This window comes from Limulus polyphemus, unplaced genomic scaffold, assembly GCF_000517525.1.
Source record: "Limulus polyphemus unplaced genomic scaffold, Limulus_polyphemus-2.1.2 Scaffold1425, whole genome shotgun sequence".
In the NCBI taxonomy this organism is placed as follows: domain Eukaryota; kingdom Metazoa; phylum Arthropoda; class Merostomata; order Xiphosura; family Limulidae; genus Limulus; species Limulus polyphemus.
Window position 1 is genome coordinate 136,061 of NW_013667035.1, and position 14,209 is coordinate 150,269.

The window sequence follows — 14,209 nt, forward strand, 5'->3', positions numbered from 1 at the left end:
GCAGTGAATGAGTTATCAAGTAGTTTAATTAAATTTTGAATGTAAATTTTTAAAATGTTGTGATATGCACTTTAACCTACCCAATGTTAAAGGGTTAAAACACTCAACAGCAGCTGAGTAAAGATCAGGCCTAATTGTACACTTTAACATCAGCTAATGAAATCAGCTGAAACTAAGTTAGAAACTAAACCATGCATTTTTATTTCAGGTGTCACGTCCATAGACACTGTCTGATGAAGATGGCAGGCAATGTCAAAACATTTGGTTCAGTTTTTAAGTAATAACCAATTTTTATCACCAGTGTCTCAAATTAAAATTATACATCCTAGACTTTCAAGACTTTATATAATGCTTTCTAGATACTATAGTTTTCTATATGTTCTCTGACTGGGTGACATTATAATCTGAAAAATAAACACTCCTTCACAATAAATGCCATGTCCACTGTATCATTAATACAGTGAAACAGCATGTCCTCTGACTGGTTAACATTCTTCACTTTATCATACAAAAGTTTACGTTGAAATGACTACTAACAAGTTCTTTAAATTAAACTTCCAAATCTGCACTTATTTCTCTGTATATGAACTATTCATAAATCTATAATTCAAATTGTTATTTATACTTGTCTTTTTTATCATAACTTGAATAAATTAAATACTTTCCTGCATATTTATGTCCATTTGTACATAATATATGTTTATTAATTTGATTTGTGCCATCGAGTTTAATTGTTCTCAAGAACTCTTTGTAGTAGTTCTCCATATAGAAGAAAATAAATATCAAAACCACATTCCAAATTGTAACTCATTCATGTAAGATCTATGTTACCTCATTAAACTGTGGTTCTATGCTGTTCTTTGACGTGTTTGTTTTGGCTTTCTTGAAGAAATGTCCATAAGAGTCAACCTCTATGCAAAAGAACATATCTGTAAAAAACAAGAGAAAACAATGATATATAAAGTAGAAAATCACAGATTTATTAAAATCAGAATACAGCTTAAAAGACTAAAGTTAGAAAATCTCTGTGAGAAGATAAAATTTTCATATATACAGGTAATAAAACTTGTTAGTTATATTTTAACATGTTCGATGCCATATAATAAATTAAGTATAAATAAAATTTTACATTCAAGAGGTGCCAAAGAGCAGTCACAGTGTCCCAAACTTGTATGCCATAAGAGAAATTTGTCTTTGAAACATAATTGTCTGTGAACCACTGGTGTGTCAATGTGTTAACCCTTTAGCGACAGGCTCAGTATATAATACACAAGTTCATATACACATCTGCACACGTTATGTATTTATATTATAACTTTTAATGCTGTAAGTGTATCTTCACAAAATTTAGTAGACTTTTAATAATGATTCCAAGTCTTTTAATAATGATTCCAAGTCTTTTGTAACTAAAAAAATCAGATTTTTCAATGAAGTATTTTTACTAAAGATTTGTTTGTGAAAACATCAAATCTAGTCCAAGTGTAGTGATTTTCTTGTCATGATTAAAAAACTATTTCTTCATCCCAACAATCTCAAATATTATTTGTGTAATCTCTAAAACCTCCAAAATACATTTCAAACATTTGTTTTCAGTAAAACTTTATATTTTGTCTGTTATTTTCTCTACCCTAACTATATGGGGTCTGTCATTTTGTCTGACCTTGTAACCACTATAAAACATTAGGAAATAAATATAAGTTATGCTTTTTTCGTTATAGAATGACTACAAATTATAACATGAAAACACAATTATATTATACTTACAATTGATTATAATTTAACAAGTTTAGTAACTAAGCTGTACTTCGGTCTACAAAAATATGTAATTTCAAGCAGACTAAAGACACAACCTAGCTCCTTGAAATCTTGTTTCTAAAGAACGAGATGGCATCCTAACATATGGAAATGGCTGAGAAAGCTACTAGGGGAACATTCTGAGCTTTCAAGTGGTTATTCACACATCATATACTGAAGTAACTGTATATACGGGACCGTTTCCAAAAACAGAAAGAGATGAGTATGACCACTGTGTTTGCTTCAGTACATGAGCAATATCTTGGCAAACAAGAAAGATAGAAGGTTCCTATTTTATATTCTAGCTTGTTAATATCGGTAATTTGAGTTCCTAATTCGTATGAAACTACAGTCTTTGTATTTTAACATCATAAACATCTAATTTGAACCAGTGCTGCATTCAACATACCACATGAAACACAAAAATTGATGTTTAAGTGTTTTTTAATATTTACTTTTAAATTAAGAAATTTAATAATATATAATACTAAAAGCTGAATTATAATCTACAGTTTGATACCAAAATTATTGACATAAATTCATAAAATAGTAGTTCAATAAAATTTTGAATGCAAGTCAACAAACACAATGACATGGCCTTTGACCCATAACGATAGGGTTAAGAGTGTGAACATATTAAGGGTGAGGTTTTTATGAATCTTATTACAAATTTTCAAATCCTTTAATTTATTTGTTCTAATAATTCACATCTTTTGGAAAACAAACAGATTCCAAATCAGAATTTTACTTACCTAAATGTACTTTACAATCACAATGTATATTCCAGACTAGCAAGCTATATTTTAACTTACCCAATGGACGAGTTAGGCCATGAAGACGATGAATTACAATATGAAGATCTCCAACCAGAAGGTCTTCATCTTTATCTGAGAGATGATGGAAAGTTTACATATTAGCATTAATAATGGCACAAGTATCAATGATTTTTCAGAAAATAATTTGATAAAATTCCTGTTTATACAAGAACAAAATAAATATAGGGCTAATTACAAATAACATTAATAACAGGTAAATATAATCATTAACTGCAAATTTTAAACAATCATATGATAAGAAATGAATGAAATCATCCAATTAGAAGGAAATGTTTTATTTCTATATAACAAATATTAAATGTGTGTTTTTATCTGCAATATTCTGGAATTAAATTTTTAACTAAAATTTGAATACAGCAAAAAGTGTACTTGAATTAACATTAGGCCTACTCTGTATTTTGTACTTTAATTAACACTAGGTTTACCCTTACGTTGTACTATAGTTAACATTAGAGCTACTTCGTACATGCAAATTATAACTTACATATATTAGGCCTACCCTATATTTTATAACTTAATTAACATTAGGTCAACTTATGGACATCAATTTAGCTCCATTAAGCATTTAAAACATTACCATTTAGTTCTTTGATAACTTTACTAAAGCTAATCAATCTGACTTCTAAGTTTAAAAACTGCTAAACAGAATATAGTTTTTAAAGCTGACAACCTGAATAAGTGGCCTTTGTCAGATCTAGATACACAATAATCTAGGTTCAATTGATGGTGGTTTGTGATAATGTCATATTTGAAAAACTTGTTTCTGACTTTCGTGCAAAGCTACACAAGGGCTATTTGCACTAGCCATCCTTAATTAGCAGTGTAAGATTAGAGGGAAGGCAGCTAGTTGTCACCACACACCGCCAACTCTTTTACTAATGAATAGTGGGATTGATCATCACACAGCTAAAAGGGTGAGCATGTTTGGTGGGACAGGGAATCGAACCCGCGACCCTCAGATTGTGAGTCAAGCGCCCTAACCACCTGGCCAAAAGCAAGTTGAATGAATTAAAATGTTTTTATAGTATTTTGGGTAAGTACAACCTGATTCACACAACATTTTCTTACAAGCAAAGTACATATTTTAAGAAACATTTCAGTATTTTAGAATATTTTACTATACTAATCAGCAGATAAATCAAACATTTTTTGAAAAATCTTTAAACTGATTTTTTTAATTTTATTCACAAAATATCCCGATTTTTAGACAGGTATGTAATATTTTGCTGCTTTTTCTAAACATAGCTTTTACATTATTGTGAAACACAAAACTTGTCAGAAAACAGACTACTTTTTAGTTTACTTAGACTTTAATGACACATCAAATACATTTTGTGACAAGTCACATGATGTAGTGTATTAAGACCCAGTTAGGAACAGAGTTAAGAATGTATCTTAGGAAAATATCATCGGAGACTTGTCTTCTGATACTTACCAGATCGTAACAGGAATGATCCAAGGTTAGTCTCCAAATACTGAAGATGGAAATCAAAGCATTAGAAAAGAAAAACAATTGTTGAATGTGTTTTTATTTTTTCAAATCAGCAAAACTTAGTTGTGATTCAAAGCGTACCTAGTCCAACAAAATATAGTGCTGAGGTAGATACAAAATAGAATACAAAAAGAGACTTTTAACATAATCAATCTTTTCTAACACTTAACAACAGAAGAAAAACTTCTGAAAGCCAATGCTTTTAATACAAGTACATAATCTATAATTAATTAGCATATAAAAATTATCTCAACAAGATTGTGTGGTCATAAGGTCATGCCAATAACTTTTATAATATTTCAGTAACTATAGTTATATCTAATAATAATAAAGTCAAAAGCTGTATTATATGTGAACAACATCTTAGAAGTAGCAAGAGGAGGACTGATAATCCGTGAAATGCTGACAGTTGTTAGTCAAAGCACAGTATATGGTAACAAACATTATCATACCTCTTTTCTTGAACTTCTCAAGAAATATTAATATTGCTAGGTTCTATATGTTAGAAGCAAAACACACAAAAAATAACCTACTTTCCTACATGATGTGATCCATGTCTGAAGTTCATAAAGGCTCAGTGAGGGTCTCTCTATCGAAACTATAAAACACAACATTTTGAAATGAAAGATTAATGATTATATTTGTAGCATTTTGTAATTTCTTACCTTTCAACATTCTCAATCCCTCTACGAGGTAATAAAGAAATTATCACCAAATACCATGTTCACTGTTGGAGTATCAACCATTCTATTTTTAACATGAAACATTTATGGGTTGTGGAATCCTGTAACAGCAATAATTGCTTCAAAACCAATTTCTTTCTGTCATATATCAATTATTTACTCTAAAATGAAAAAAATTAAAGTTAATTTTTAACACATTTAATCCTAAACTGACAATCCAGACTTGGTTTGGCATCACTGAAGCATTAGTCAATGAAAAGTTGTTGTTTTTTTGTGTTTTTTTATTATTATTATTACTACAGTATGGTACTTATATTTTCTACATTAGCACAATGATAGTAATATTACAAAAATCAAAAGACTGATACATAAACAGTATGTTCATTTCAATAATAAATTCTGTAATTTCAATGATAAATCATCATGAAGATCTATTAAGATGAGTTTTACTGTTTCCAGAAAAATCCCAGATGACTGCATTCATTAACCTAAGTTACAAAACTTTAAAACACTTATTCCCAGGGTTACACTTAATAGCTCTAAAGTAAAACAAACAAAAATAAATACATTACAGAATTAATTTCTTAAGAGTAATTCACCTGTTAGTGAGGTGCTTCAAATTATAAGGTTATGACCTTTTTAAAAATTACTTCAACACAACAACTTGAACAGAAGGATAAATTAACCATTTAGTAAGCCTTAAATACCAAAACTCTTACCTAAATTATACAGGGCACCGATACCATCTACAACAGTAGCCCTAACCTGAAGTTCAATACACTTACAGCTTCTATAACAGTAACTCTCACCTGAAGTTCAATACACTTACAGCTTCTATAACAGTAACTCTCACCTGAAGTTCAATACACTTACAGCTTCTATAACAGTAACTCTCACCTGAAGTTCAGTACACTTACAGCTTCTATAACAGTAACTCTCACCTGAAGTTCAGTACACTTACAGCTTCTATAACAGTAACTCTCACTTGAAGCATGCAGTACACTTACAGCGTCTATAACAGTAACTCTCACCTGAAGCATGCAGTACACTTACAGCTTCTATAACAGTAACTCTCACCTGAAGCATGCAGTACACTGATAGCTTCTATCCACTGAGTTTTGTCAAATTCTGATGAAAGAAAGAAGGTATAGGTCCTGTTATTCTTGTGTCCAACTCGAAACAACAGGTTTGGCAAGGAAAGAACTAACTGAGCCTCCTAAAAATCATAATATAAGAGATTCAACAGTTATAAACATTAAGATCCCTTGATTAAAACATAAATAATGGTGAAATATTATTATTTAAGTGATACTTGCAATTTATTGTGTACTACAAATAAAAGCCTTTCAATTTTACAAACACATACATAACTAGTTAATTGTTTTTCAGTAAACACACACATCTATATACCAAACTATGTCAACACTTCACATTAAGCCTTCAAGCAAACACCGACATACCAAATGCTGTCAACGTTTCCCATTAAAACACACTAAAATCTCCACGCAAACATCCTGATACCAAATACTGTCAACAATTCATACCAAACGCACACTGAACCCTCTATAAAAAACATCTGTATAACAAATACTGTAAACAATTCACAAAAAAAATAAAAATAATAAAGGCATGCTCAAGACATGCCAGGAAAAGATCCTAGACATACAGAAATGTGTTTTTGTGCATTTGTTCTTAATAGCAAACATATTATATTAGATGTTTTGAAACAAGATGATACATAAAGCATTTTGTGCCAATTATCATTAACTTCTGATCAAAGCATACTACCTACATAGGAAAAAACTAAAAGCAAACCCAGTAATGAATATAGCTAATTTAATATATCATTTTAACCAGACTTATGAAAAGTTAATACAACAAAAATTGTAAAGCTATTAAATGCACTGAATCATCAGTTGGATACTCTCACTTTTAACAATGATTTTTGGTCATAATCCCAATATCTCATCAGGTTTGGCGAGTTTAGAGTTAGGTTAGTCTGAAATCCAAAAACTATACTTACAATGCAAAATAATCATAATACTAAACACTATAATAATAAAAGGCCGTGTCTGTGGGTCTGTGTGTGACCGCCAAAACTCCAAAAGAAAGAACCTAGAAACCTGAAATTTTGCTCCCATACTAAGTGGACCCTGAGGATGTGAACCTGAGTACTATTACTTATCCACGTGAGTGCACGTGTGCATCTTTTTCTGAGGTAAGCAAGCAAAAAAGCACATAGAAAAGAAATGTGCCCACCATAGTTCCAAGAGGAAAGAACCTAGAAACCTGAAATTTTGCACTCATACTAAGTGGACGCCAATAGTGTGCACCTGGGTATTATTACTTATCTTGTTCATGTGTGTGAATGCATGCACATCTCTTTAATGAGGCAAGCTTGCAAAAAACTACATAGAAAAGAAGTGGTTCTTTATATTGTAAATAAAAATCACAGACAACGTCTGTGTGCACACGTGTGCATGCCTATCTAACCCCTATAGCTCCAGGAGGAAAGTACCAAGAAACCTGAAGGAATGCACCTGTATAATACTTATCTACATTCGTGCGTGCATGCCCATCTTTTTTAATGAGGCAAGCTAGAGAAAAATCACATAGAAAAAAGTAGTTCCTTATATTACAAATAGAAATCACAAACAAACAGACACGCATGTGTGTGTGTGTGTGTGTATATATGTGTGTGTGTGTGTGTGTGTGTGTGTGTGTGTGTGTGTGTGTATATGTGTAGGCATGACTGCCATAGCTCCAAGAGGAAAGAACCAAAAAACCTGAAATTTTACACCCATACTAAGTGGACCCTGAGGTGTACACCTGGATATTATTACTTATCCATGTGCATGCATGCACATTTTTTTAATGAGGAAAGCTAGCAAAAAAACACACAGAAAAAAAATGATTCCTTATATAAATACTTCAAATACATAGAATAGCCAGTGCATTTTGGTAACAATGTATTCAAACAATGGCATTTATGTAATTTTGCTTAGCAACAAAAGTATATAGGTTATACTTTTATGCTAAAATGGGTTGAGAATACACACACTATCAACTTCATAACCCGAGCTAAAATCCACATAGAAACCTAAAATTTTGTACCCATACTAAGTGGACTCTGGGAGTGTTCACCTGGGTATTACTTATCCACATATGTGTGCATCTATTTAGTGAGGCAAGTTAGTGAAAAACCACATAAAAAAGAAGTGGTTTCTTATACTGCAAAAATAAATCACAGACAGGCAAACACGCATGTACGTGCGCATCATTTTAATGAGGCAAGCTAGCAAAAACCACATAGAAAAGAAATGGTTTCTTATATAACAACAACATCTAATATATATATAGAAAAGACAGTGCATTTTGGTAATGATGCCCTCCAACAATGGCTTTTATGGCATGTTGCATAGCAACAAAAGTATAAAATGAAATGTATAAACTAGAAAAAATATTTGTTGATTTCTTAATTTAGTCTTTGTTGATTGAAGAGGTTTGTTTTTTTATTCAAATGATGGTGATATAACAGAAAATAACTTAGTTCAGAAACAATTTGTTTAAAAATCAAGAGTGATGTGACACACAATGGCTTATATAGGTTAAATAAAGTGACATATATAATTATGTATAACAGTCATCTAGAATAGAAAAGAAGTAATTCCTTATATTACAAATACAAATCACAGAGAGACATGCATGTGCATGTGTGACTGTCATAGCTCCAAGAGGAAAGAACCTAGAAACCTGAAATTTTTGCACCCATACTATGTGGACCCTGAAGGTTTGCACCTGGGTATTATTACTTATCTACATGCATGCACGTGCGCATCTTTTTATGTGAAAAACCACATAGAAAAAAATTTGATGGCCATAGCTCCAAGAGAACAGAACCTAGAAACCTAAAATTTTGCAACCATACTAAGTGGACCCTGAGGGTGTGCAACTGGGTATTATTACTTATCCATGTGCATACATGCATTTGCATCTTTTTATGAGGCCAGCTAGCAAAATCCACATAGAAGAGAACTGTGACAGCCATAGCTTCAAAAGCAAAGAACCTAGAAAACTGAAATTTTTGCACCCATACTAGGTGAACCATGAGGGTGTGCACTTGAGTATTGTTACTTATCCATGTGTGTGAGTTCACATTTTTTGTGAGTTAAGCAAGCAAATAACCACATAGAAAAGAATATGTGACCACCATAGCTCCATGAGCCAAGAATCTAGACACCTGAAATTTTGCACCCGTAATAAGTGGACCCTGGGGGTGTGCACCTGGGTATTATTACTTATCCATGTGCATGCACATCTTTTTAATCAGGCAAGCCAAAGAAAAATCACATATAAAAGAAGTGTGAATATTGTTATCAAGGTTTTGATAAATGAATAAAATTCTCTGAGGTACTATCAAGTCAAGAATAATCAACCTTTTTGATGTATCAACAATATCTTCTTAGTTGTCAAGTCAGTGAATTTTATTTCTCTCAACAATAGCTAAATCAACTTTTTGAAAACAGTGATTACACTGTTCTTTTTAACAATGTTGGTACTACATTTCTGGTGCAGTGACACTTTCTGAGCTATCTAATAATGACTATAGTTTTTCTTAATAACATTCAGTGTGAATTTTTAATTTATCAATGGCATTTTAGTTTTGGTAACCAAATCAGTGAAAACTTTTTTTCTGAACATTATGATGGGATGAATAAGTTGGTCATTCAGAATCTATACTGTCACAATAATTGTACCAAACATTAGTTAATGGTGTATTTCGTTATATTACAAATAGAAATCACAGATAGACAGAAATGCACGTGCATCGTTTTAATGAGGCAAGCTAGCAAAAAAACACATAGAAAAGAAGTGGTTTCTTGTATAACAACTTCTAACATACAGAAAAAGCCAAAGCATTTTGGTAATAGAGTATTCTAACAATAGCTTTTAACTTATGTTGCTTAGTAATAAAAGTATAATCTAATATTGTTGTTAGCCCATGTGTTGAAAGCATAAAATGAAATGTATAAACTACAAAATTCAAAAAAAATATATTTGCTGTTTTATAATTTAGTCTCTGTTGATTAAAGAGGTTTGTTTTTATTATTGAAGTTTAAAATTGGATCAATATTTTTACTTTATGTACTTAGCTCTAGGCTAGGTTATCCCACAAGAAAAAATCAAGCGTGACGTGACACAAACTGGCTTTTATATATATTTGTGTGTTAGACAACTTGACATATAGTAGCATATATAATTATGTTTAATAATTTTATCATCATCGTAATGGATAGACAGTAATTGCATTTCGGCTTTTATGACAGCTCTTATTTCGAGAAATCATGATAAGTCACGCATGATGTGACTTTTATATACGTTAGATAACATGACATATAGTGGCATCTATAATTAGCTATAATAATTTCATTATTGTAATGGGCAGTCTAATCTACATCTAACTGAATAAATGCACTTTGGCTTTTATGACTCCTCTTATCTCGAGAAACAAGAGAGATAAAGCTTGATGCGTTATGTCACAAACTAGTTTTTATATAGGTTAGATAACGTTGCATATATAACTATAATAATTTTATAAAAAATTTGTAAAAAGCATGTCTGTGTGTGACTGACACAGCTCCAAAGAAATCACTGGCTTTTACATAGGTTTATAATGTGACGTATAGAGGCATCTATAATAATTTTATCATCATACCTTTGAGACTTTTTTATGTTTTTGGGAAATAAAAATGTTGAAAATATTTGATTGTTTGTTTATGCTAAAATAGGTTCGATTACACACACTGACATAGTCATCTAGAATATATCAACCTAATAATCTGAGCAAATCCAGGTACTTTTGCTAGTATATAATAAAAATATACATTAAAAATTTTAACCACTACTGCTAATGAACCTAACATTAAAGAAAAAAGAATAAAACTTACTTACAAAACACATAAAAACTAGTTGTTAGCTTGATGCACCATCACCATTCTGACCCAGGAAAAGTGTAACACCAGTACTCACAAAAATTTATATAATTCTCCTAATAGTGTCTAGTGACCAATGAAAGCCCATTAAATGACTGTGACAGTGTAACTTTAGAGTAGCTTAACAGCCGAGATAAACTGCTACAACACGTTAGTCTTTAACTATAATTGGGAAGTAGGCCAATACAGATAGTTCAGCTAAAATTTAATGTTTATTAATTAAGAAATTAAGTAAATAAATAAATAAGGAGAATATGCAATAAGGGGTAAAAAATATCAATATTTCAATTAAAATAATCAAATGAATTGTAATAAACAGAAAATCATTTACTATACGTACTATGATCTGTGTCTAAATTTTAGATTTACAGCTGTAGAGCTTAGTTGAAAACACAAATTAACATGAATATAATTTCTACATGACAATGTTTTTAAGATAATGAGCTGCTGGTTGCCAAGAAAAACAACTGACTCTCCACTATACATTGACCAAATAACACACAGTTAGGACCAATAACAGAGCATGAACAAAAACATATATTCCACTGCCATGAAAACACTGAACATGTAGTAGAACCTTGCGTGCAACAGAACCTGCACATTATACTTTTAAAACTATAGTACCAAACCTTAAGATAAAAACATGAATATAGATTTCATCCCAGCAGGAACAATGGATGGGGACAGTAAGCTATTAGTTGCTATAGCAACCACCTGTTAACTCTTCTACTGGAATATCTAATCCATACTATAAATCAATAGATATTGAGTTAAACACACTCCTGTACAAAAAACCTTTAAAAAACATTAAAACTGGAACTCATAATAAAAGATGCCTTACAGAAAATATATAAATAGAGTTAAATTGATCCACAGAAATAATTATTTTTTCACATTAATCTTACCAATTCTGAAAGTTTCTTTTTTTGCTTATCCAGGCTTCGACACATCCCTTTAGGTTTCTGTGTAAGAAAAAAAAACACTGATGCAGAGTAAGGTTTAGTTTTCTTCTTCTGTATTATAATAAAGTGGGTGAAGACACAAACCCAGGACAATACATAAAACCTCAAAAAAATTATATATCTGTATAAATCAAGCATACAAACAGTGAGTCTCAAGTGTTTACCTCTTAATTCACATCCATGCACTATTCATTCAGATTTCTTGCTACTCTATTAATAAATGCAGTTTTTGAGGACTTTTTAACATCATGCAACAAGTTACAAACATGTTTTTATTTCTAATTTATTTTATGACATTTGTTTTTATAACAAATAATAGCACACATTTTAAACACAATTTTCTGGCTATAATATACTCATTCATTATAAACCAATTTTCGTGAAATATCAATATTACAGATCATGGATCTTTACATATTCTTGCTTAACAATACTGCTTCTGTGCTATAAATTATATTTCAACCCAACTTAAATTTTCCCCAGGTTTAAACCAGAAGAAATAAAAGTCTCCTTCACCTCTTTTCCATGTGCATTTCTTTTTTCCTTCAGAATCTGGTCTCTGATTGTGGAAGCTCTAGACTTTAGAGTTAAAACATCACTAGGAGAGTTTTCTCGAACATCTTCGGCATCTTTTAGGAATCAGATATATACAAGAGAAGTAAATAACAAACCTAACACAGACACTTAACATGCAACTCTGACATAGCAACAATTAACACACAACATTGACACAGCAATACCAACAATAAACATACAACATTGACACAGCAACAATTTATATGAAACAGACACAATAACAATTAACATACAATACTGCCTCAGTAATAACTGAAAATACAAAATAAGAACAACAACAATTAACATACAACACTGACTAGGCAGCAAATGAAAAGAAAAACAAGAACAGCAACAATTAACATATAACATTGACACAACAACATTTAACATATAACACTGTTTGTTACTCATAACAATTAATACATAACACTGAAATAGCAACAGTGAAATGCAACTCCAGAAAAATAAAATCAATAGCATATTTTTATGTAAATGTGATAAACCTCAACAGAAATCGAGAAACCATACCTCTTTATAATCCACATGCTTTATGGCATCAAAAATGTTTCTTTCAAATATTCACACAAAACTTACTTACAAAACACTCATAGTGGGGTGCATTAGGATGTGAACCCTGGATCCTCAGATTCAGAAATCATCATGATAACAACATGGTGTGTTAAAAAAGGAATGTAATAAATTTTCTTTTCATCTTTTCTATTAATACTTTACTTTTTTGTAAAAACAAAGCACCAAGTTATGATAGTGTATTAACACAGGTATAAATTAAAGTATCTGCTAAGACACAACTACTAAATATTTCTATTCTTATATATACAGTATGCAAAAATAATGTAGATAAAGAGCGCAGAAAGAAATATAAATCTTTGAATAAGGAATAAAATAGAAGAGACTTAAAAGAAAAACAGCAGACCAAGAAAGATTATAAAAATTTAAAAACTGTTGATGCGAAATAACATGTAAGTTTACCAAGTAAGGGTGAGCCCAGCTGGAAACACATTATTCAAACTAGCAGTTAAACTTATTAGTGTCGGAAAGATGCAAGGTCATTAGAGAAATCAACAAACACTTACGACATTGGAAACTATAGTAGAAGAAGTGAGAACCTTGAATGGAAGCAACAAATGGAAGAGTATATGTGAAAAGACCACTTTTAATTGGTGTGTAGCGCTATGCTTGGAGTTAACAGACTTAGAGGCTTAAACCAATGTCAACAAGTAGAGGTCAAGAGATGTTTCCATCCAAACCAATTAACCCTTTCAGCATGGGCTGATACATTTTGTATAACTTTGACTGGGGAAAGACATATACACCAAAAATATCCGGTAAAAATAAACAAATGAAAAATACATTTAACACTTCACCTCTAAAGCCATGACCAATTTATGTGAAATAAAAAGAAACTTGTTTTTTAATTAACTCTTTTAACCTGGGCTCGGGACCAACCTTATAGCCATTTTGTGCTTGTTACATTTTTCATACTACAACTTTTAAATTAGTAAGCGAATGTTAACGAAATTTGGCAGATTATCAGTAAACATTACAATGCTTTCATATGAAAAATATCTAATTTGTTTTATTAAGTCTTAAGGTTTGTAAAGCAATGTTTCTCTCATGCCTTTTTTTTTTCTTCACATTTTGCCTATCTATCATGCAAGGAAATTTTTATTTTAAGATTAAAATACTTTTATGCATCAGAAAATTTTGAAATTTCACATGTGAAATCTTTATAATATCCAGATATTATCAAACATTTCTGACGAAAAAATTTTATATTCTATCTGTTATTTTCAGTAATTAATATCTATACAGGTTTGTTAAATTTGACCGATCTCGCAACCACCATAAAAAATTAGGAAATAAACATAAA

General features: G+C 30.9%; 1 protein-coding gene across 1 annotated transcript in view; it reads right to left on the bottom strand.

Moving 5' to 3' along the window:
- The window catches only part of LOC106463500 (active breakpoint cluster region-related protein-like), an 82,024-nt gene that overhangs the window by 19,151 nt on the left and 48,664 nt on the right, over positions 1–14,209 (bottom strand). Inside the window, exons 11-17 of the mRNA XM_013923541.2 lie at positions 12,277–12,389; positions 11,704–11,760; positions 5,883–6,021; positions 4,656–4,720; positions 4,066–4,105; positions 2,607–2,681; positions 832–929 (exon numbers count right to left, since the gene is read on the bottom strand). Coding sequence (XP_013778995.1) covers positions 832–929; positions 2,607–2,681; positions 4,066–4,105; positions 4,656–4,720; positions 5,883–6,021; positions 11,704–11,760; positions 12,277–12,389 — 587 coding nt within the window. The remainder of the gene's footprint in view (positions 1–831; positions 930–2,606; positions 2,682–4,065; positions 4,106–4,655; positions 4,721–5,882; positions 6,022–11,703; positions 11,761–12,276; positions 12,390–14,209) is intronic.